The 25,770-nt window shown below is 41.1% G+C and overlaps 1 protein-coding gene across 1 annotated transcript in view; it reads left to right on the plus strand.

The window, feature by feature from the left end:
• The window catches only part of SORCS1 (sortilin related VPS10 domain containing receptor 1), a 316,869-nt gene that overhangs the window by 96,771 nt on the left and 194,328 nt on the right, over positions 1 to 25,770 (plus strand). Inside the window, exon 2 of the mRNA XM_068949692.1 lies at positions 876 to 943. Within this exon, the coding sequence (XP_068805793.1) occupies positions 876 to 943 (68 nt within the window). The remainder of the gene's footprint in view (positions 1 to 875; positions 944 to 25,770) is intronic.

A 25,770-nucleotide genomic window follows, 5' to 3' on the forward strand; every position in this document is an offset into this window, starting at 1 on the left:
AAAAAAAAAGCATTCTCATCTCTCCTAAGAGTCTAGAAGGAAAATTCTGTTCCTTCAGCTGTTAAAAGCTGTGTATTTACCAGGCGAGCTGAAGATGATGTCCTTTGACTGGAATTGCTTTGTGGGGGCTCACTGCTTAGCAGTGTTATCATACATATGCAGATGCACACACCCAGAAGTGAGAAGTTTTTTCCTTTCTGGGTGGTCTCAGGATCTCATGGTGAACACCTTAATTTATTAAAGAACGTGCTAAAAACACAGTGAATGAAATCACAATATGTGTGTGGTTTAGAGCCCTAACTGAAACTTGTGGCAGCATTTTAAAATAATGTATTTTTTCACTGTAGAAGCTGTTCTCAATTGATCAGTGTTATTTCTAGTGAAGTGAAATCTTTAGGGAATGGCTGCCCCTTTGCAGTGTTCTTAAGCCTTTTCCCAAGAAGGGGGAACCAACCCACTGGCCTGTCTGCAGTTATCCATGGACCACAGCTGCAAAGATCAATGGTTTCAGTGCTGAGGAAACAAGAGCAGAAAGCAGTCACTATTTCTACCACATACAGCACATCTCATCTTGTATCCTGAAACATTATGTCAAACATTCAGCTCCTTCCCAATTCACTCTGCTCCCTGCTGTAAGGGAAAACAAAGAACCTGTTGGCAATATCATGCAGAGGAGTAGAATAGGGAAAGGTCTGATTGGCTCAACATACATCTCTGCAAATACTTCCCATGTCAGTTTAGGCAAATGCTTTTAACAGTTCATTAAATTACGTTAAGCACCTGTTAAAGGAATCCTAAGCCCTCCCTGGGGTCATTTCAGTTCTATAAGATTGTAATTGTTTGAGACTAACCATGATTTCTTCTTTTGCCTTCAGGTGATTCTAATTCTGACAAAGCTGTATGACTACAACCTGGGAAGCATCACAGAGAGCTCTCTTTGGAGGTAATGGAGATAAATTGAATTAATAATTGCCACCTTACTCAAATAGGAACAGTCCAGTACAATTCTCTTATTGAATTTAATTGGATTTTTTTAAATGTACTGGAAGGTTTGTAGCTAAGCCTTCTATCTCTCATATCTTCCTCGTACTCGGGAACGAAGAGGCCAAAGTCTGATCGTCATGTTCATCTAGATAACGTATTTCATGAACCTGCTGTCATTTGATTTCCCCTTTCTTATCTTACTCAGAATCGAATCAGCCAGTTAGTTTATTTTTAGGAGAACCCAACAGCCTTATGCTCTTGTTTATAATGAAGGATCTCACGGCTGCCCTACTGTCGCAGAAAAGTTGGTGCTATTAAGACTGAGGAAGTATCTGTGAATAAAGTTTGCTCAAATGAGTAGTAAGGATCTGTTTAATCAGGACTGCTGGTATTGGTACCAGTTAACTGATTTCCACTTGTGTAATGTCTGTCATAGTTTATAGGGGTTGCCTTGATGTTTCAATGATTTCAGAGCATCGCATGCACTGTGTGAACTGAAGGAAAGAACTGGGCCATGATCTATTTCCTAAGGCTATTTGGGTTCGATGAGAGTAGATCATGTCTGCTTTTACTTCTCTGAAAAATGGATCTAAGTGGTGTCCCTAGTGGTACTTTCAGGAGCTGCAACAGCTGAAATGCAAGCTCTTTCATGGTTCTACCCACTAAACTTTTGTGGACAGTCTGGGAACTTGGAATGCAGGTCACTGAAGATGGAATGACTGCTGTTTTGGTACAAGAAAATTTTGGATATGTTGAAACTGAAACTTCTGGTGGGAATATACTGGTCTTGACAAACTTGTTTAAAAAAGGTTTTTCTGCGTCAAGGAAGAATTTTGGGTCAGAAGTAGAACGAATAACCTTGCTGTTCAAGGAACTGAGCAGAGATTAAGAGAATGACATAGAAGGGATTTGACGTGGAGTGTCCTCTAAATCTAGAGAGTGCTCTACCTGCTAGCCTGCAGAAAAAGTAGCATTTCTTTCAGCCCTGGAGAAATTAAAAAGAAAAATAAAAAGAACAAACTAAGACTTTAAAACTTCTAGGGTTTATTTTGAAGAGCAGCAGGAACACTCAAAAGTACCAATATTTTGTGGGGTTGGATAAACTGTTTCTCGTCCTGCTCTGGGGATAATCAGATCTTTCCACTTCATATATATTGCTGATAGGACTTGAGATCAAATATGATCCAATTGCCTTTGTCTTTACTATGATATGCATACTAAGGTGCCCAACTCAGTCTTTCAGGGCTGTGGCTTTGGGAATATTTTCCTCAATGAGCTTTGGACTGGATGCTTCCTTTCTCAATGATTTTTGAAAGAGAATATTTGTAAATGTAAAATATCATTTTTGTGTTTTTCCTCTTGCTACACTCAGTCATTCCACCCTGGGATATCTTCATTACTGTTTCATCAGTCACTGGTGAAGGCCTGTTGTTATACCATGTGGAAATGCCCCCTTTCCTGTTGCAGACAGTGCTGATAAGAACTACTTTTCTCATCTGATGTGACGTAGAATTGTGTTGAGATACTGGTTGTGGGCTGAAAATAGGACAGCCAAATCGGAGTGGACAACACACCTGTTGTTGAGATGTATGAACTGGGGCACAAAACTGTGCTGATGGGCTTATGCTATTGCCCATTTCAGAACTGGTTTCTGTGGAGCATGCTACAGCGCTCTGTTCCCTTCCTGATTCAAAGAGAAGGGACTGTGTGGATGTCACTAGAGGATGTACCAGAAGCTGGGACCTTGGTGGAGTAACAGACATAGATCTAGTCAGTGAATACAGCATGCTTTTTTGAACTTCAGACAGTCCTAAAGTCAGAATGTGATTAAGAATGTAGGAGCAGCTATATTGTTTTCTTTAGTTCAATAGTCGTCTTTAGACTGCTTTGTTGGAGATAGGGTATATTAACAGGATTATCATATCCGACACTTCCTCCTAGTACTCCTCTAGCCTTCGTTCTTGAGCTTTTGAAGGTCAGGGTCCTTCCTCACCTTTCAGCTTAACGTCTACTTGAGTCTGAATCTTTCAATTTTTTGGTTGTATTGGGGGATTTTCATTCCATGAACTAACTTCCTTAATACCTCCCTCAGCCTTTTAAAAAAAATAAAAAAATAAAAAAAAATAAATTAGCCCCTGTGACATCTTTTAGCAAGCTGTTCCTCGTGTTGTTTGAGGAACAACTTGGTTTGTTTTGAACCTATCAGCTTGTGGCTCATTTGGCACATGCTGCTGTTTAGAAGAACTTGGTTACAGCTGCCTGCCTAGGCAGTCAGAATTCCTGGGCAAATGCTTTGGGCTAGGAGCACCAGGATAGCTAAAATCAACCCAATTATCTTTGTATTGCTTCACTGTTGTTCTTGATCCATTCTTCAGTGTTCATGATTGCTGTGAATGTTGCTGATGCACTTCATTGTCATATCACTCCCCTGTTCCTGTTGTCTTAGGTAAGCCTCAGCTGGTTACAGTGTGCTGCATCCTGAGTCTGGCTCTGCTTTTAGATCCCTGCTTAACGATGCAGGCATGCCTTTGGGTCACCAATAAATAACCCTATGAAGATTCCAGGACAGCTCCTCTGTTCTTAGTGTAGTGGAAAGAAATAACAAGATGGGTTTATCTTATTATTTAATGCAGCTGACAGTTTATTGGCTTTTACTCCTCCTGGCTTAAGTGACATGTTAATTTAAATATCTCTGCCTGTTTAAAAAGAATAGAAAAATGGAATTGAGAGAAGGGGAGAAACATTATGCTCTTTAATTTATTTCATGCCTCAAGGTTTGATGTTGGAGAGTGGAAGAAAGCATGATCTCATGTCTGGTTTGATTTCTGTTGTCAAGAATTCTGTTTTTGAAGGATGGAGGAAAAAAGTAATTCTGTAAGTACCTACAACTGAAGAGGAATCTCCACCTTGAATACATGACAAAGAAATACCACACTCTCCTCCTGTGCAGAGTGCATGCAGAAAGGGTTGATGAATCGTGAGGGGCTGTTTAGAAGCATGTCACAGCCATGAGTCACTTGTGTTATAGCTGGTTATAAGTACATCTGCCATTAGAAGGTGTAGTTGCTTGATTTAAGCAGTCCTGTGACTACTGGAACTGTAACCATCTATAACACAACTATGCCACTGCCTACAAGATATGAATCTATCTTCTTTATGAACATACTACTACCTGCTAGGATGGTGTTTCTTTGAAATTTTTCAGCCTGTTTAACTCCAGCTGGTTGCAGCACTAATGGATGGAGATCGCCCTTCCAAAAATACCAATGAATTAAGAGAACACTGGTGACAGATATGAAGGCATGAAATACAGTAGAAGGAAAGAAACTATACAATCTTCTAGAGAGCTGAAGCTCTATAGCTCACCAAGCTTTGGGTGGCAAGTGAGATGCTGCTTCTGTAGCCACTAAATGAGATCTCTCATCAGGCAGAACCTGACTTTACGCTATTATCTCCTCAGCAGACTGTTTCCACTGTTTTGAATTTTTTATTATTATTTTTTTGTTGCTCTTTATATAGCGAAGAAAGAAAATAGTATGGAGAAAAGATTCTGTCGCTGAGCAATTAACCGAGTATACTGGTTTTATTTCTCTTCTCCAAGATATCTCACAGATCACAAAGAAGATTAAGCTGTGAGACTTAGAAGATGAATTTTATCACTGCAGTAAGATAAGCGTGCATTTTCAATAAATAAAAATATCAGAATAGTGACTATGGTATCCATGAGCCACAGACAGTGATGGGAAAGGACTTCCCCCTCGCCTTTGTATAAGTATGGTTGCTCTGGAGAGATGTGCAGGGATCTTTCCTTCAGGGGAAAAGGCAAATGACAAGCAATGAGTGCTGACATTTCCCCCCCCACCCCTTCCTATAGCTCTGTATTTGGTCAAGAAAGAATAATTTTATGGAACTTGCCAGTACCACAGCAGTGCAAAACGAGCAATAATTAGACTTTGCTTTTCAGTCAGTAAGCAGGAAAATGGAACGTTTGCCTGGCTTCAGATCATTTATGTTCTAAACCCAGATTTGTTGCTTTGTTCTGGCAAGTTCTTGATGATCCTTCTAGTTCCTGACACTATGCCTAAACTCCCCATTTCAGGAGTGCTTAATGCTTCCAACCTGTCCCCCGCTGTTCCCCAGGGACTGATTTTTGCTGTAATGAAATTCTAGCACATATGCTGTAAAGGAATGTCAAGAACTCTGGAAAATACCTATACCTCATACAGGTCTAGTTTCAACATTCCATAGATAAAGCAGGGGATGTTAATAGTTGCTATTTTTTCTAAAGACCTTTAGGTGGGTTTAGCTAATGCTAAATGTTTGCAACATTTTGAAGATCAGCAGGTGCTAAATATTACAGATGTTGAAGCAAGGTAGTTTCAGAACTCCAGGACTCTTTCTAGTTTTCTTAGGGCCTTATTGTATAACCTTGAACTTAATTCTTTTAACCCTCCTATCAGATTACTCAGCTGTGAAGCAGAGCAAATAATGTTACTGAGGTTTGTTATAAGGCTTGGTGAATTTGTTTATGAAGCATCTTGCTGACCATGAGTGCAAAGGTACCAGAAGTGAAGAGTCTTCATCTGGTCTTTTTTCAGGATGCAGGGTTTGGAGAGAGGCGAAGATAGACCTATTTCTGGGATTGTAGGTTGCTCTTTGGTTTGGTGGGGGGGAAGGGGGGAGGAGGGTTTAGAAAACTGATAATGATAGATCAGTTCATAGCTTTTTCAACTATTGACAGTTGTCTTCTAGGAAGGCTGCATGTAATGCTTTCTGTCATTCCAGAGAATATTAGATTGTTGTCTTCCCTTTGCATCAGTAGTCACTATCTCTTGATTGTCACTGTCCTGTTTCTCTGGGATCTAGAAGTCCTGTAGTTACTTTGGCTAGGCCTAGATGTATGTACCCATCCCCACCTTCCAGCACCACCAGTGGACATCATTCTGCATCTCTGTCCCTTCGAGAAGGGAACTTGGGCATACAAGCCAGAAGAGAACCAGATCCCACAGAGCATCTCCATCTCTTAGTGTAGGAATAGCCTTCATTTCTACTATGGGATAACTAGATGAAGTGACTATTTCACTGAGGGTTGTTAAGTGCAAAGACACCCCCTCTCAGTCAAGGAAATGTTTTTGGATAAACAAAAACACTGAGCAATATGTTTTTGGATAATAAAGAATTATTGCTACGTCCTCTTCTGCTGTTGGACACTGGATGCTGGCCTGAGGTAGACCTTTAGTCTATTACCATTGGAGTTATGTCTCTATGATAGATAGTGTCATGATCACTGTCATGCCTAGGAGTGTTCTGGGGAAAATACTTCCTAATGGAAAGGGGCTTGCATTAATATGTCAGATCATGAAAAGGAACAATGGCGTAACAGGAGTGTGATCTCTCTTGCAGCTGCTATAGGGATAGTAGCCTTAGGGGGGGAGAGGTAGCTGTAGACTGATGAGGATCATAAAATCTAAATAAAAATCTTGTAAAGTTACCCAGGATATATCCGTCAGTTCTTTGATTTTTGTCTCTTGAATTCTGTTTGCAAGGTCTACCTGTCTTGACTGTATGCTTACCCCAGCTCTGTGGATATAAAGCTATACTTTGAAGCCCCACATGTTTATACTTATTCATGCAATTTTCCTGCTTCTTGTTATGTATGGAAGAATGCCCTCATTCAGAACAGGGCTATAGTCACCTATGTCATCTTCAGTATTGTTGATGTCTTTTTGAAGACTCTCTTCATCCCGATTTGAGGGCTCTTACAACAGGAAACTTCAGAGGTTGGCAGTGTTTACTTGCTTCCTTTGGGGAGAGTTGCCAGGATATTGCTATTACTGTATTCACTGGTCTCCGGCACTATGCTAGTTCTTTTCAAGTCTGTTTTGCAGATGGGCTGTTCTCAATTCACATTTATTTTCAATCTTCTGAGCCATATTAATAAGGTCATAACCTGTGGCTTAGTTGACACAGCGTAGTCTGCAGCAGCAGAAAATTAGGGTCTTTTAGCTGGAGTAGGTAGGAGAAGCAAATTCATGTAAAAAAGGAACTGAGAAAGTGGGGAGAGGGAAAGCCTTTCATTAAATACACTTTAATTAGCAGTTTTGTAGGGAAAAAAACTTGAAAGAAATATTTGAAATGCTTTTATCCATAAATGTGGTGCTTCAGCTGTTCAGTGTGACTAAGTCACTTTCCCTAACTTTGTATTAGAGCTTGATAAACACCAGCTACATTATCTCCCATGGGCATTTACTGAAATTGTAGCAGTGATGTTCCTTGTGTCTTTATTTATTTATTTGCACTTTCTCTCCTGCAAACATATGAACCACTGACTGCTCTGTGCATAGATGCCTGAAGACATCTAGGGGGAAGGGAAGAGTTTGCATGCTCAGCTATTCACGAAGGAAGCGGTATCTTTTAATGGTTTGATCACAGTAGGAGATCTGCCTGTGTTGGAGGCAGGCTTAGAACATGAATTTCATGCACTGACTGAATGAGGAGCTGAGTGCAGACTTTTTCTTATGGCGTGGGACACTACGTTCAGCCACCAGAACCTCTAGGGACTTTGCAGTTTCGATTGCTATGAATTTTGTACATGAGAGGGCTCATATATTACTGTTAGTCACCAAGGTAATAAACTTCCAGCACAGTCAACTCTTCTAGTTGGTTGCCAAAGTTTCCTTGGATATTTTGCCTGCTAAGAGTTCTATTAAAGCTGGGCGGGGGAACCCAACCTAGAAAATGCAAGTTGCAGCAGATGCTTTAATAGGTCCCAATTTAGCAAGACACTTAAATCTTACTGAATTCTATCCCATTCTTACCTCCCGTAAAGAATGAGGGACAGTATAACTCTTGCATTTTGGGGCCTGGCTTTTGTCTTTGTTTAGTCAATGGCAAATGAGTTGTGCATTGACATAACGGGAAGGGAAGAATCATACCCTGATACTTTAAAGGAACAGATACAGTTCAGGATTTAGTGATGTGATCCTCATGGCCTGGTCTGCATGGATAAAACATGCAGCATTAATGAAGATGCAAATTTATTAAGCACATTAAAACATGTTCTGTTACAGCCAGTCATGAAATGTAGCAGTGATATCAAGTAAAACAGAAACAACAAAACTCAATTCATTTGCTGCATGAAAACCAAGATGTAAATCAAGATCATGAATATTCATGTTAATGTATAACATCCTTTAAATAACAGATATACAGTGTTCGTTCCACTTCATAGACATACAGTGTTCTAAATGCAGCTTGTCAGTTCTTGTTCTGCAAATCAGAAGACACACTTGCACATCTGTGTTTCCCAGATTGTACATGTTTGTGCCAATGATATTGGTAAAACATAGCAGAAGTACCTCTGGTACTAGTCCATGGGGTGCACCTATATGTTATGGCTGTATAATAAATACAGACAAGCTAGATAGGAGCTGATATGGAAGAGGGAAGACAAACACCACAGTTAATAGGATATTTTGCTTTCTGCTTAAGAACTTTGTGTTCTGATTTTCCATCTTTTTTGAGTCTATGCAGTCACTCTTTCTGCAAAGCTGGGTAAAATTATACTTGTATTTTCAGAGGGAAGTATCTTCCACTAATTGCAAAAAGGAAGGATGTTTTTGGGGCTGAGCTTGAGTAAACCAAAACTACTCCACTTATCTCTCAAGCTAGTATAGCTGACTTGAGCTTTCAGGTACAGGACACAGGTACTTCTGCATCTGTGCCTTGGGATTTGTCGAGGCAAATGGTCAAAGATGATGGTTACAGAAAGGGCCAGGCGTGTCACTAGTTCCCTCTCAAAGAACATGGTGAAATATCTGGAAATCACGTCCTGTAAAAATTCATATTTAAACGTGCACCAACTTTGCCACTTCTTGTGTGGCATAAACTGACAACTTTTTTGCTCTAAAACATAATAGTTTCTTCAGAAGAGACCTTATCTTCCAGATTCTCTAACCTACCAGATAAGAACTGGACAACATATAACAGGAGAAATAAAGCCCCCAGTTAGGTTACGTTTTCGATCCTGATAACAAAGCCAGTTTCATAGCGTGGTCCTGCTGGCAGCTTCTGTGCCTCAGAACATGGTAGTGCTTAGCAGCAGTGGATTGGTCTTCCTAATTGCAGAAGCTTAGTGAGGGAAATCTCTCCCCACACGCTGCTCCTTAGGAAGGCCTAGAGTCTTTCCTCTGGGGATGTTGGGTGGGACTCCAGATCTGTTTGTGAGCAACCACTATTTTTAGTAAGTGCTGTGCTTTGCTGGGAGCAAGAACAGTTTATGGCAAGGAAGATTGATTTTTTTTTTTTTTGCCTCGTGTCATTCAGATATCCTGACTGTAGCAGGTACATCTTATACCCTGGAGGTTCTTGGTGCACTCAGTGCTGAGCAAATTTGTGCTTGTCCAACAGGAACAACTTGAGGGACATGATCCTTGGTGAGCAAGGCATTAGCTTGCACAGCTTTACTTCTCCATGGAAAGCCTTCGAGGAGGTGTGAAGGGATTCAGAAACTTTTTCTTTCTTGGCTCCGTGCCTCCTTCTGCTGTAGTGCTGAGTCATTTTGCTGGTGAGATTCATTAAGCGGTGGGCGAAGATGCGTCAGGATGATGAGCAATTACGTTGCACTCTAAACGGACACACTCCTTTATCAATAGGAGGGGTAAAACATCTTCCTTCTACTTCCCCTTATTTAGTCCCCCCACCCCCAAATTTATTTCATAAGGAAGTTGCATGGGTTTTCCTAGCATGCATTTTACTGTTGGATGTAAAGATAAAGCCTCTCTCTAGTTCTCTTGTGATCTACATAGATTGTACATCTATGAGAGAGGCTGAATTGAAAAGTAATAGGAATTTACAGAGAAGCTGCCACATGTATTGTGTATTAAATGACTTCATAAGGAGAAATGGAGACTTTGATATCCGATCTTCCCTCCAGGCCAAATTCTTGCACAAAGATGGGTGGTGTTAGTTCTGCCAATTTGTTTTTACTGCTGGATTGCAATGGTCTGTGTGCATATCCCTGTGTGTGTACGTGTTTGTTCTCATGTATTCCCTCCTGTTTTTCCTTCAGCCTGAGCTCCTGGAGTCAGGCAACTGCTCACAATCTCAGCTTTTCTGTGATGGGAGAAAAAACAGCTTCCTGGTTTTCATGTGGTGAAAAGAAAGTTGAAAGCCTTCAACTGCTGTATAAACAGCAAAGCCCAAAGATGTATTCTCAAAGCTTGCTTCCTGAGATATTTTTCCTCCTTGCTTGAAGTTGGTAGGGGAGAGTATGTATGAGGGAAGCTTCAGAAGAACTTGGTAGTTATTTTATAATATTTGAATTGCTCATGTTGGAGATTGTCAAATCTTTTTCAGTGTGGTCCATAAGTTTTTTTTTTTTTTTTGAGGCTCAAATATTTTAAGGGAGCTTGTTAGTGATTATATCTTTGTCAGGAAAACAAATCAGGATGAGGGGTGGAAATTTTGTGCGGGATAGATTCCTCAAGGAACTGGCAGCGCAGATGCTTGGTTGTTGTATTGAAGACAGGTTGAGATTGCAGCTCTGATCAGGCCAGGCAGAGCCTCGAGCCTGGCTTTCTTGCAAGCTGCTTGAACGCACGGGTTACTGGCTTATGTAATTACACTGCCCCTTAACTTTCAAATAGGCATTTCATTTTCTGTTCTGCTAGGAAACAAAAGCGAATTTTGTTGGCTTTTCATAGACCTGGAATTTTCTAGCTATTCCTGTCCCTAGTGCTATGAAATTGCTTTGTCTACTAACAGAACGCGAGAGAAGACGCTCCTCATCTTAGAGTGAAACTGGGAGCCAGATATTGCCCATACACCAGGGAGAACCACCGTTTGGGTGTAAAGGGCACGTATACTCGGAGGTGAGGCAATCTGTGGGGATGGCAGGATTAAAAGCTGCCTCTCTTAACCAGCAGGCAGAGACACAGAGCACTTTTTATTAAGCTGTAGGCTTTCAAATGGGTACAGTATTCAGCTGCCAGATTGATAGGCCCTGTAACCACTGGGGAAGATGGGACTGCCATCAAAATTGGGCCTGCATTGTCCTTTTGCATTTCAATACAAAACTAAATTTTTAAAAGTAAACTAAAAGGGAGGCAGGAGTCCAGAAGAACTGCATGCTGAAAACACTCCTGTAGGACAGGAGGATAAAAAGAGCAGCTGTAGGCAAGTGTAAGCTCCCGTTGTGCTTTACCAGTGAGTCATTGTGATACTGAAAGTTCAAGTGCGTTTAGGTTTTCCTGGGGTATCTCAGATTGAAGGAATCAATATAGGAGGTTGAAAAACACACGCTTTCAGTCTCATACGTTTATTTCTCTCTTGCTTGTAGGAAACAATGCATCTTCTGGTTAGAGCTGGGAACGGCGAACCACAGGTGTGAGTCCTAGCTTTCCTACATACAGCTTTAGGCAAGTTTCTTCACCATACCACGTGTGGGAAATGGGGTTATGTTACCTGCCCATCTGCAGTAAATGGACAGACTTTTGGACAAAACTCACTAATAAATACCACTCTTAGAGTAGCAAAAAAGGCTACCGTGCCCACAGTTTTCATCCATACGTAGCTGAAGACTACCAGCGTTTTGGCCTATGCTTTATCAAGCCAAACCATTAGAATATCTAGTCTAGGATCTAAGACAATCTTGAGAAACTCTTGGTTGTCTTTGGAGGGTGAGTAAATTGTCATCTTGGGGCGAATTATGATATCTTTACTTGTAAGATTCTACCCTGAAAGAAATTAATTCTTGCAAAAGAGTAAGCAAAGAGATTCAGAACCATTCTTTTTGAATAGTCAGTTCTTGTCTTTGCAAGGAAGGAACATCAACACAAAGAGGGATTTATGATGATGGACTGTGTGGTATCTCAGAGAAGGGCTACTAGATGGGGGAAGCACTAGAGACAGCAGCAAAAAGAAGTCTCTATCGATCTTCACTTGTAGTAGTTTCATTACGGAGGTATGAAACATCTCTCTTTCTAATTGTATTTGTAACTTCTCCCCAGCTCCTCTATTTTTGTGATTTCTGGGAGATGAGGGGGGCAAAAGCAGAACCCTTCTTTCTCCTTGCTCTCTGGTGGCGCTGCTTAATTGGAAGCTCACCCTTCCATGATATACACTAGGTAAGAATGTGAATTTTTTGCAGTTTTTTTCCTCAAAATTTTTCTATCTAGGGCTTGCAAGAGTTGGCCTGCTGTTTTTACTAGCCTACCTCTAGTAGCAGCCAATAAATGATGGTTAATATCAGTGTTAAACTCTCAGAACAGACCTGCTGCCATTGGGATAACTGTTTTTCTCTAGAGAAATCAGCTTATGCCCTGAAGCATGAGTTTTGATGACTTGCCATATTAACATGAATAACTATTTAAAAAAAATATATAGGCTATAAAATTACTTGGCCCTTTCCAATAAACACATCTGTGGCTTGTAAGACTCTGACCTCCTTTTGCTGTGAGCAGCGTGAGCTGGCTACAGGCATTGTGAAAAATATAATTTCTCTTCATTTCCCTGCCAATGCTCAAGTGACGATGTGCTCTCTTATGAGGCAGCATAAAATTTAGAGGCTAGTCACAATGAGGGTAAGAAAGAAACTTAAAGACCTCAGTAAATTTCCCTTCTAAGTGTTCCCTTTTCAAAGGTAAATGGTCTTATTCTTGTAATCTCTCATTGTATGTTAACAGCTTTCAAAATGCTAATTCTTCTGTAAGAAAAGCACAGTACAATCCAAGTCTGCTTTATCTCTGGTAAAGGAGCCAAAGGAGGAAGATGACAATACATTTTTTCCTGTAAAGTCCACCATCTCCTCAGCATGTGTGTACTGTAAATTCAAAATGTGGATGTTACTCAAAGAAGTGAGTGTGATGTCACAAATGTTTTAATAGCCTGTGATTTATTTCCCTACGTGCTTTAAGATGATGCTCAACAGAATTTGAAGCCAATTGTAGTCTTAGGAGAGACTCGGAGGAGTTATTTTCTATCTCCTGATTTTTTTTCTTTGCATTTTTTAAATCTTCCTTAATACAAAATTTGCTTGCTGAGGCAGAAGGGCCCTGGATTTAGCAAAGGGATTCTACGTCCTATTTAATGTTTCTTTGCAAGTTAATCAGCCCAGTTTGTGATCTGAATGTGTAGGAGTATGAATGAACTTACTGTGATACAGGAGAGCTGCATGGTTCAGAGGGCAGCGTACTGGTCGGGGGTTGGGAGATCTGTGTTCTGTTGCTCGATGGGTTTGTGGATCAGGCAGAAAAATGATGAAATATTTGGTTAGGCATACACTAGTTCACTGGCTCTTGTTTATCTCAAAAAAAAAAAAAAAAAAAAGAATCAGCTTTGAGGAATCTTTTTTTAACATGATATTTCTAATGACATTCTGCAAAGTTGGTTCTAGGTGCAGTAGTATAGGACATTTTTCCTGTTAGTCTGGTAATAAATATTGTATAATTTCCAAGTTTTAAGACAGGTGGGGAAGTGAATCACAAAGATCTGAGGTAGTCATAATGAGCAACCTAGATTACTTAGTAAGCTGAGCCCACTCAGAAAAATGTGTTTTAGTCTGTCTAAGCATAATAGTGGGATAAGGGCTGATATTAGTACTTATAGTACTACATACTCGCAGCATAGTGAAGAGTTGTGACCAAACGGTGTACAGGATCTGGAAGGGGCAGAGAACTGAACATTGCGTTCCCTTGTGAAGGGGTCAAAACATGCTGCTTTGATCCTTGGATACCTAAGCTAAGGAGCCAGAAATGAATTTATAAGGAACTTAAAACTATAAAACAACGTTTATCTTAATTGCAACACTGATTTGGCATGAAAAACTTTCTGTGACAACATACAATTTTTAGCAAAACTCTGCGCCTGGAATGGAAGGGAAGAGAAATGGAAGGCATATTTATATCACATAGTTTAAGATGCTTGTATGTACCAGAAACAACCTAAAGGACACCATCTGTGGCCCAGAAAGTTACAAAATCCAAACAGCTGGACACTAGGAAAGCATTCAGTGGTGATATTTCGTGCATCCTGAGGTCTTACGCAGGTCTCTGGCATTGGCCGTCATCAGAGGCAGGGTATTGAGCTAAATGGATTTCTGGTCTGACATGAGAGGCCCACCCTGATGATGATATCATAGCAGAGAACTCTGTATAGTTGAGTTTACTCTATGAAAGTGTTGCTAATGTGACTTGATTGCATTTCAGACCTTACATTTTGCCAAGATAATTATTTTATGTTATTCTGTTCCAAATTATTCAACCAAGCTCATGGCTACCTGGGCAAAATGTTGAGGTCTGAATTAAAGAATAGGCCTAAAATATAACAGTAGATCTGAAACTCCTGATCTGAAACTGTATGAATGCCTTACAGTCTCAAAGAATATCCTGGGAGATTGCAGCATTAAACGCATCCCCCTCAGGTCATGTGCATAGTAAATGCTTGAAATTGCAGATGAGCCAAGTTTAGTGCATGTTTGAGAACGGGGCCTTGGGAGATGAAACAAGGAAAAAGAAAATATGAGTGGTGGAAAGAGGTGGACAAAAGACTGCACAGGCCAAGTAGAAAAAGTTGCAGAGGGTGCATGCAGAGTCAGCTCTTCTTGTAAAACTGGTATGATGGTCACTGACTTGACTCAAACTGTGTCACTTTCCACTAGCTATTGATCTGCTCCAGAAATAACTTCTAGCTTTTATAAAAGCTAGATCAACCTCATTGCTAGGCTTTTTTTCTCTCTTTCTATTGATAATGTTTTGATAGCAGCTCTAACTGCTTAGTTTTTTAGCATTACTGAAATGTAATGCAAAGTAAACAAAAGGTGATAAAGTCTTGTGATAAGTATACTTTTGTTGTCCAGTCCCTCTATTAATGTAATTAAAAAGCCGTTGGATTTGGTGATTGGCTTTTCTTATGTTTGAAAACTTTTTATTATTTCAGGAAAAAACCTGCTGAGTCAATTGGTTTAGAAAGAAGATGGAATAAATCTCTTGGAGCAAGCAAGGCTTTAAAATTTTTTATTTTCAAATAAAAATAAAAAAACTTTTAGAGAGAGATAATAGCCAACTTTTATATGTGTGGGTTATGTCTGATGTACAGTAACTCCTAGAATTCTGGTCAGGGCTGCTGGTCCCTTGTTGGGACTGTATTTCTTCACCAGAGACCTTGTACAGGCTACGTTGAGTCTAAAACTCCTTCTCTCCAAAGAAAATTGAAATCCGCTTTAAGGCATGACTGTTTCCTTCTAGAAAAGTTATCAGAGGATGTGATTTCTGGCCTGTTCTTCAGTGTGTATATTTAGTACCTCTGAATCAAGCTGTTGAGAATAACTTTGTGTTGGTTGTTGTAAGCTGTTTTATAACACTGTACATTATTTTTATCAAAGTGCTGTGGATTAACAAATATGTGATTTCTGTGCAATTTCGTCTCGAAACAAAGTCTCTTAATTCCAATATCATGAAACATTTTGATGTTGAGATGACTGTATTTTTGCTGGAATGAACTTTCCAGAAGTGATTTGTGTGTGTACACACAGGTTTAAAACTACTTTGTAATTTTTAAAGGACATAAATCAGAATAGTTTGTTTCAGCTGCCCTGAAATGTTTGTTGACTTATGTGCTCTGAAGAGAAAGGAAAAAAGTGAGTGTGTTTTGGCTTGGTTTTGTTCTTGTTTTGTGTGTTTTCTTTTTGTTCTGGTTTGGTATGGAAGAAAATGAAAAATCTAGAACTAATCATGGAGTGGATTCTAATCTTACCACGGAGAAACTGCATGGTGCAACTTACAGACCAAATCCAAAATTGACATACACCTCATTTAGTGGAGGAAAGTCCTAGAGTCTCTTAATCCTGTTATGACAGCTATCAGTGTAGCTTTTTTATTATAAAGAATCCTACTGAGTTTATAAGAGTTGCTTGTTGAATAAGGCAGTCCCTTTCAATTGTAAGAAGGGCCATTTTGTATCAAATCAAAGGACTACCTGGTCACCATATCTTGTCTCTAGTGTGAACCTGCTGCACAGAGAGTATAAGAATAAGACAAGAATGTGGTAAGAATAAGACAAGAATGTGGTATAGCCTTCTGATGTAGCCTTCCGGCTAACAGTGATTTCTGGCTTCAGGACTTTCTAAAACAGCAGAAGTCTAACAGAAGTGTTTGATGCAGCTTGAAGAATATATTTGTGTGCGAGCACTTTTTTCTTCTGAGTGTATTCATCGTTTGAACTGATACAGACCTTCAATACCTAAGAATTCTAGACAGCTCAAAAACACCCGGAGGTTGCTGCCCTTGGTCAACTGCAGGCAGAGCTGAATTAATGCTTGAAGTGAAAAGTTTTCAGGGCCTTTTAGCCATCTAGTTTCTTTTCCCTACACCTTTTTATATTTGTGAAATCCTGCTGTGTGATGAATGCAAATTTACTCAGCTGTATTTTATCTTATAAAATGAACTTGGCAGTTGCCATGTTGGATCGAGTGCCCTATGGAAGTGAAAAAGAAGCAAATGGCACAAAATTGCACTTATGCATAGCCTTTAGGGCAAGGAGCTCCATAAGGCAGATGGGAGACCAGAGTGTCTTTGAGTTTTATTGATTACTCTTTAAGCTTTGCATTGTTCTTTTAATGAATGGATACAATGAAAGCAATGGTTTTTGGAAAGCTCCAAAGCTTAGATATTAGTTTGTTAAAATATTACTAAGGCAAATTTTTAGTTCTTTACTAAAGTTCTGTACTGTGTGGTTTTGTACTATGCTGCTCACTGAAAAATGTGACTTGGTATGGAAGAATAAAGTAGAATTGTCTTCAGCCCTTTGTTTCTAGGCTGACCACATTACCCTTACCACCCTAGAAATATGCTTGTCCTTGGAGAGAAGGAGGTGATCTTGGCTCTGAAGGCCCACCTGCTTGGGACTCAGGATTCAGCACAGCAGTGACTTCTGTTTCATTGGTGTGCCTGAACTTACAGTAGTGACCTTCTTTGCTTGGTAACTAGTTTGAAGGTCAAAATGGAACCTAGCTGTGACTGCCCTGCTCTTTTCTGGTCGAATCTGATGTAGAGATTGAATCTACCCCCTCCCTCCCTGTTTGATAGATTTGACTTTTCATGAGAAAGCCCAAGCTAAGGAGTTGTTGGGAAAGGCTGTGCTCTAGCTGGAGATCACGATTAAATAGTGAAGAGAGTTCTCTTGGCAGTAATAGACAGAAGCAGCTCCCTGCCCCAAATCTAACCCTGTAGAAATCTTGGTCAGAAAGGGAAAAATCAGAGTGCTAAAGCTCTAGCAGCTGTGTCATTTCTGTTCTGTGAATGAAATCTGAGACAGCCTTTCTTCTGCAAAGCACACAGGTTCATCATGTAATAGGATGAGACAGATGTGGGGGGTTCTTCCCTTTGTTCGGGAGATAAGGTTCTCCAGAGCAGCTGCATGTCAGACAGAACCACCTCCAGGTACTTAGTGGGACATCATGAAATTGAATGCAGGGGCATGGGCCTTGATCAGAGTTATGCAGTAGTCACTATCTGATCTGCAGCTTGGCCTCTGTGTTTTGCACAGAGTCACGTGGAATGGGTCTGCTCACAGTAGTGTGGCAGATGCAATGCTGGCAGCCTTTTAGATCATAATATGATAGATGCAGCAATTGTCCAGGGAAAGCGAGGAAGGATTCAGCCTTGTATCTCCAGAGAACATCCTGTGATGGTCAGTCCGCCTCTGGGAGGTGTGGAAGCAAACCTCTTCCTTTCCTAGTGAATCTAGGCTCCTGTGCAATTAGGAATCAGAGGTAGGTCATGCTGTGAGGATCACTGCTATGTACTGTGGCTGGTGAGTACCTTTTTTGAGAGAAAGGAAATGCAGATTCCTCTCCATGAGCTGGTTATGACAAGTGTGCGGGATGTTTAGGTGATAGCTGATATAAAACAAAATGCCTGGCTAGTCCACGAAGTCAGGATCCCCCCCTAGCCTGTGTCTTCTTGCCTCTTTTGGCAAGATGGGAATCTTTCATTTCAGACCAAGGAGGGTGCTGAATGCAGTCGTCTGCCTTTTTAGTCGAGAGCTCCAGCCATGAAGGAGTGCGTTGTTTTTTTGAATGAAAATGTCTGTCACTGCTCTGCTTTGTGTGGGACTACTACTGGGTTAGATGGGATACTTGGACTGTTCTGCTCTTGCTTCCAAGGACTAGGATAGAGTTTAGTTGAAGCTTCATTTTTGAACTACAGAGGAACTTAGGCAGGAATTCTGGATCTTGCCTGTCTGTCTTGCTTTTTCAAAACCAAACTGTTCATGTTTTGTGACCAGATGACCTCTGATATGATCTGGGGAATCTGGAATCAATGGAAGAGCTCCTATTGACTGCACTGAGCCTTTAATTCTGAGCCGGTCTCCACTGGCTGCAAAATCTATTTTCACTGATAGAGAAGAAATCTGGGGGAAAGAGGAACATGTAGTTATTACCATCATTATTCTCAGTGGCTCTGGGTAATGTCACACATGCAGTAATACCAATACCGCTCATGTCTACTTGCCCTTATGCAGGAACCTCCTCCCTCCCCTTAATATTAAGCAGAAGTAGATCATTACATCAGTGCCCGTGTCAGTAGCTTTAAAAATCTACTCTTGATGGGAGGATTTCTACTACTTTGAAAAAAACAAAAAGGCTATAGCTTAATCTGGCACATACAGAAACTAGACATAAGACATGTGTCAATCTGGCTGCATCATTCCATTCAATTTGGCACCTGTTTTATTGCACATAAGGAACTAATGTCTTCCAGCTGCAGTTAATGAGCTCAGATCCATCCAGGAAGGGGAGAGAATGCTGAGTGTATCAGCAAAATCTCAGATGCCTTAGAGCCTTAATTTACATGTGTATTTGACCTACACCTGACAGTCATCATGTATATGCCTTAAAAAAAAAAAAAAAAAAAAAAGGCATTGTTCAGATGTTATTATCCTGTCCTCCCACACAGGTTTGTCTCTTCCTTTCCTTGCCAAAATGTTGCTGCTGTTTGGTCTCTCTACTTCTGTTCCTTCCTTTTTTAGTTTCAAGAAGTTTAAGCCTTGTTCTGAAAGCTACATAATAAATTTATATGCTCTTATGTGAGATCACATAAGAGCCTGGAACTTTGCTGAATGCAGATATGCCATAAGCATTTGTTTTCTCAGTCTGTAAACCTCTGACAGGTTTTCATGTAATTAAATATGAGAAGTAGACTCTCCTCTAAACTCTCATTTAAGACTGTGGAAAGGCTGCTATAGAATGCTGTAAGTTTTGGATCAACTTTCCCTATTCAATGGGAAGGAATGTTGTTTTCTTTTTGCTTTTTTCTTCTGTGCCATCCACAAATATGTAAGACTTTTACAAATTGGATTACTGGTTGTAAAACAGTACATTCCTTTCTGTTTCTTTGGGCACCTGCCAGTAATGCACCTATTACAAAGGCAGCCCTTGCATCCACGTATTTCAGCAAGACAGGTGGATATAGCAGATAGGTGAGCCCAATGCAATGGGGAAAGAATTGTGGCTAGCACATCAGGCAGCGAGTCACAGCTTGCCTGCTTCTGGGAGGAGTTCATGCTGTCTGCTGTTGGCATCTGATGTAGAGATTTGAAGTGTATGAATAAGGGCTAAAGTTAATAATGGAGAAATTCGTGAACTCGCAGGGCTCTGCGGAGAATCAAACTCCAATGCCTCAACAGTGGCTCATTGTGCCTCAGTAGGCTCATTGTCCAAGGGACTGGATATGTTAAGGCAAAGGCAAATTCTAAGGAGGAATTTGAGTGAGGCGGAAGGAATCTTTTTTTTCTATCTCTGATTGGCAGCTGTTGTGCTGCATTAGAGAGGAATAAGAAAGGGTGTGGGTGGGAAAGTGTGATCAAAGGCCAGCTAAGGCTGTCATTCTTGCTTATGTGTTATTGTGATCACTGTGCCTTCTCTGGGAGACAGCAGGGGAAATCACTGAGCATCCTGCAGTAACAGTCCCTGACCAAGCTCAAGCTCTGCTGCTTTGCAGCAAGGTGCCACAGCCTCTCCCTTGTTCTATTATTTTGCCTAGTGGGTGCTGGTGGTTGCCCTGAGTTTTAAGCTACCAGCTATATCTGGCGCATGGGTGCTAGAGGCAGAAGAAAACCTGCAATGTTGCTGTATTGCTGGGGAAGAGATATGAGGGAGATGAATCTTGTCTGCTTAGATCTTGAGCTGACAGTAGGCCTGCTAAAAGGAAACAAGCTTGCTGTTGCTAATTCATTGAACTTGCAGAAGAGTTTCCTCAGAAACTCAGCTACATCTTAAACATCGCTCTGCGATGTCCAAATGCAAACAAAATGCAAAAGTCGGGATAAACTGTCAACCAGACATCCAGATTCTTTATAGGAGGAAACAGGACCAAGGCTGGCAGCATAATTTCTCTATTAACAGTGTCCTGTGAAAATGAGGCGCTTTCACTGAAGACACTGAACTTACTGGCCTCTGACTCGGATAGAACCTCTCTGTCAGCAGTATCAGTTAGGATTAATGCCCAAGAGCACTGTAATGAAGATACACTCTAGCATTGCCTTTCTGCCAGTCATGGAGAAGGCAAGTAGTAATGTCTTCATTTAGCATAAAAGGACTGTACCATTAGTTGGAATAATAGACTAGGAATTGGGTTAATCTGGAGATGAAGGAACAGAGATCTAGTCCCAGTTCCTCAGGCAGAGATTTGTGTTATTTACTTACTCTTTGTACCGCAGGGCTGTACTCTAGGCTAACTTTCTGGGATGAATAATTTATTATGCTCAGCTATTGGTGCTTCCCCTAAAGTAGGCACTTTATCACTGAATTGCCCACCAGCACTGCAGATCAGTTTGTCTATCAATTGCCACAAGAGTCACTTCCTCCTCTTTTCACTCCTAGTTTTCTAAAGCAAACTTTACTTTCAGGTGATGCTTCATTTTCTGCATTTCTCTCTCACTGTCAGCCAAAGACCTCTATTCCAATAGGACCCAAAGGTGGGCTTCCTTAGTCCACTGGTTCATTTTGGAGTAATTCCCCAGCTGGTACTAATCACTGGGATGAATATAGGTATGCTGAGACAGCTAAGTCTAGTTAGCTGAACTGGTATCTCCTTTCCTGAATATCCCATGAGGGCTTTTTATTTGAAGGTTTTTGTTTAGATGAGCCAGGAGTTAATCGTTATGCGTAAGTCCAGTGGTCAAAGACAACGCAGCTTCTGTTGTAGTTTGGTAGGCTTAATTCAAGGAGGCAAAAAAGACTTCATATTTCAGGGTGACAGTGCAATCACTAGAGTATTCAATTTTTTTTTTTTTTTTTGCTTACTGCTTCCCTGTAGAATAAGTGTGATTCCTTTTCCTGCTCGTCTTCCCATCATCCTCGGAAGAGAGAGGTTCCTTTAGACTGAAGCACGTAGGTAGAAAAACATCAGAAATTTGACCCTAGCTGTCAGTTTCTTGTGGATGGTTGAACATCATCATGTTTGGGAATGGTGACATTTTACTCTTCCATGATTATCAATGTGGCTGAAGAAATCTGGTAATGTGCTCTTTTCTCTTAGTGTTCGTAACCACTGGTGAATACAAAGGTCGGCTTCCTTAAACTAAAGGTGTTTTGTTTAAATGTTAAGAGAGGATATTCAGAAAGAACATAGTAAATCCCAGGGTGAAAGCATGCCTGGCATATGCAATGGTAAAGTAGCTTAAGGTAACTTTCTGTAACAAGGGTTTTGTATCTGGTGTTGCAACAAAAAATATTGGGGTGTGTAAACTCTCTCTTTTCCTCTCTCCCTTTTTGTGCACCTCCCCTAGGTTCCCTCTTTCACTTTCCCCTGTTTCAGTGACCAGGCCCTAAAGCCAGTCTTGGGGCACTAATCCCTTCTTTGGTGGTTGTAGTTTACAGTATTTGAGAATATTTGTCCTACTGGGATACCTCTCTGAGGGATGATTAGGGTGGTCTGAGCTAGCCTGATGGATTGTAACATGATTCCTCTCCTGCAGACCGGATTGCTCTTACACCCCCAGGTCAGAATGCTTCCTCTGTCTGATTCAGTCATTGTCCCTTTCATGATTCTTAAGTGCCATTTAAGAGAGCTTTTCCTGAGCCTGCCTTTTTTCCTTGCTTATTTCTTCCAGTCTCTTCACTAGCAGCTTCTCTCTTAAATACCATTAATCTGTTCTTAGAGCAAACATTTCAGAAACCAAGCTATAATAACCTAATGCAGAACAACCCCACATCTATTACGTCCTCTAAACACAATTTTGAACTACCCTTTATAAAACGGTTAGCAGCCCAGAAATCCAACAAGAATGATGGAATTTTTTCTCCATTAAGTTTTAACATGAAATAAAAACAATCACAAGAAGTTTATTCCGGACCCTCCAACAGTTCTGTTCTATTGTCATAAACAATTGTATTTTTGGAGGAATGTTTTATCTTCATATTGCCACCAAGCCTGAGTTTCTGTTCTCACAGAAACCTTATGCAGTGTTGATAACTTCATTGGATCGTTGCTGTGTCACCTGTGGGTGAACCTGCTTTCCATTCCCATTCCCAAAGTAGTCTTTATTTTCTCCTGCAACTGCGCATTTACCATAGAAACCATAGCCTCCCCTCTTTTATTTTTTTGGCTTATTATGGCCCTTCCTCAGAACTGTTGTTGGCTCCTTTCCTGCAAGAAAACCTTCATCATCAAGCATCTTTACAGTTGCCTGATCTAAATGGTTCTTCTGGCACAATGTTTTTCCTTGCAAGAACCCCTTCTCTGCAGATTTTCTGTGCTGATCCTCTGCAGTGAAGCTGGAAGAGCCACTCCAATCTTAGTTGCATCCTATGCCTGGTTTCATTAACTCTAGCTTACTGATAGTTGGAGCTTTTTCAGGCTGTTCCTGTTCTCTTCCCTTTCATGAACCAGTAAATCCTCTTTGTTACACTGGAAATGTGCAGAGTATCATTTTTAGTTTAATAACCACTGCTGGGAGAATCTTTCCTCCTTTGAACCCAATCAATTTGTCAGCCTCATTAGCCAAATTGGCAGCAAGTCTGTTACCCTCCTCCTTAATCATGAGTGCAGCTGCATTATTAAACACCTCTTCTGTCTTGCACACCAGCAGAAATTGAAGGGCTGAAGGAGAGAGCATCCCCCCATGATAGGAAGAAGTCCAGTGGCTTAGAGAGCCCTCTTCAGAGGGAAGGAAAGTCCTAAGTTCAAGTTCTTTGGATCATTCGGTATCCTTTCAGTATATCAGTGGTAGCGGCAAAATTGGCCGCAGCTCCTGTGCTAATGCTCAGGCAGCTACAGAAGAATCAGTACCTTAGCTGGCTGTTTTACTCTCGACTGCCCTCCCCTTCCGCCAAAGCCTGGATCTTTCTCTTAAGTGGATATCTTGACAAAACTAACCAATCTGCTCCTGCTGATGTTTTACTGAGAAATTCCATTCAGGAGCTTTTTTGAAAAGTTTTGGTTTGACAGATTGGCATTTTTTTAATGGGAAAACATGTGTCTGAAACACTTCCAAGTGGCCCTGTAGATGACTGACTTGATTTTCAGTTTTATCCATGCCCTTTCAACATTTTTTTCCCCAGCCACTCCTTCTAGGCAGAAACACTAGCCTGTGAAGGTTGCCCAGCCAGTTACAGTGCAGAGGTCAAAGATGTTGTTTGAGGGCTCTCTGGGACTCCTGGAGAGCTTAGGAGGTGACAGGGAAATTTACACCATGGTGAAGTTACTCAGCTGGCTGGAAAAATAAAATTCTTGTATTTGAGGAATTTTGCATTTCTAAAACTGCTTTGGTTATGAGCAGCAGTGGAAAAGGCTATGGAATTTGTTGCTGAATGGACCTTGCTCAGCCTTCAGCCAGCCAGCTGGCTAGAAGGTGTCAAGACATCCCTGGAGAATGTTTTGATTCTGTCCAGTAACTGTTACCTGATATAAAACAGATCCTTAGGGAAAAGTTTATTTTCAATGAAGAACTCTACTAGGACACCTTACATTCTTGCATGGGTGGGAAAGTGAGAGGCTCCATCAGCAACGCAGAGACACTACGAGGTCCTATTTCACCATGTGTTCCCTAGAAGTACAGGTTCAAAGGACCAAATGCTGCAGCTTTACTTGTTTTTAATTTGTGATGATGCCAGCTGTCACTAGCTGAAGCGTACAGGGAGGGAGCAAGAAAGGGGTTGCATTTCTTCCCTTTTGGCTTGGACTTGTGTGCGGCTCCCACAGAATATTTATCTTTCTTCCAGTGGACAAGTCTTGCTGCCTCCAGCAGGGGTGAATACATGAGCTTTTAGCACAACAAGATTCTGCTGAACTGATAGGAGCAGGCATCTTTCGAGTCTGCTGAGCAACTTCAAAGCTCAGATGTGCAATTCACATCAGTTAAGTGGCTATGCATCACTTTTCCCATGGCAGCAGATTCATCTTGGAACTTCAGTAAGCAGTGAAACTCTTGAGAATTAGTATCTTGATTCCTTAAGCAGATCCATAATTGTAAGGCATTGCATATCCTGCAACACCATACAGCAGTAACATGAATGCCACGCACAGTTCTAGTCATCTTATTTCAAAAAGGATATGTTAGAACTTGAGAAAGGGTTCAAAGAGGAGCAATAAGGTGGGTAAAGGTATCGAATAATTTGTGTGGAAGCAATGACTGAGCTGGCTAGAAGTCTATGGTCTGGAAAGTGATAACGAAGGGTGGGGAATGTGTCAGAGATCTGTAAAATCATAAGACTCTCAAAGGTGGGCAGGGATTGCCTGTTCCTTCTCTCTCCCACTACAGGAATTAGGAACCATCAAATAAACTTTGCAGGTAGTAAAGTCAAGACAAAGGAGGTGAGATGTGTGTCAATTGCCTGTATTACTGTCAGTTTAAACTCAGAGGCAATTTAAGATCAGAGTGGGGAAATTTACCTATCTTAATCCTACATTATATGTTGCTATGGTGTAAACCTGGGAATCTGTGACCTTATGAGGCTTTCCCTTGTCAAAAATCTATGTAAAGCTGTGGGATTGTGCTGCTGAGGCTGGCTCCAGCCTGCTAAAAGATGGCCTGTCTCCTTGCGCTGGTGTGACCAGTGCTTTGGAGAGGCATCATGGGCAAAACAAAATACAAAACCTGGGTACTGGCTTTCAGTCTCACCTGGAGTAGGGAGGCAGCACCTGCTTGATACTGTCCACCTTGGGCTTGTGGTAATGCCACTGTGAAACTTTTTAATAAAGTATGTTTTGAAGAAGAGCTGTCTGGGTGACTGCAGCAGGGAGCTTGCCTTTCTGGGCTGGAGGCAGGGCCTAACTCTAGGTATAGGAGAACTGGGCCACTGCTGAGGGTGCCACTGACACGCCAAAAGCACGTGTTGCCTCTCTGGTTAAGTCGTTGCAGTTCGGGAAAGCTAAGCTGCCTCTGACCAAGAGGCAGGAATGAGTGGAACAATAGTAATTTCTTGGGGGACATGTGCTGCAGAGAGCAGCTACTGTCCACAAGGTTGTTATCATTTCTATTGGCTGCAGGAATGGGATGGAAAGTCTGACCCATCAGAGGCCTGTCTCAGCCTCAGTTCTGTGTTCCTACCCTCCGTGCTGTGGTCTGGCTCCAGCCCAGCCCTGGTCTTTAAATAACAGAGTAGCTATACTTGAATTTTGCCTCTACTGCTGAGCAGCCTTTGGGCTGGCTGTCTATGGAGGTATCAGCAAACCTCCTCTTCCCTTGAGCGTCTGAAGCTTTTCTTTTTTGATTGATGTGCCTCTGTTGAAGGCAGCTTCAAAAGTGTTTGCACTTGAAACAAGTGAAGCGAATTCTAATTTGTCT

Source organism: Struthio camelus, chromosome 7 (assembly GCF_040807025.1).
Source record: "Struthio camelus isolate bStrCam1 chromosome 7, bStrCam1.hap1, whole genome shotgun sequence".
In the NCBI taxonomy this organism is placed as follows: domain Eukaryota; kingdom Metazoa; phylum Chordata; class Aves; order Struthioniformes; family Struthionidae; genus Struthio; species Struthio camelus.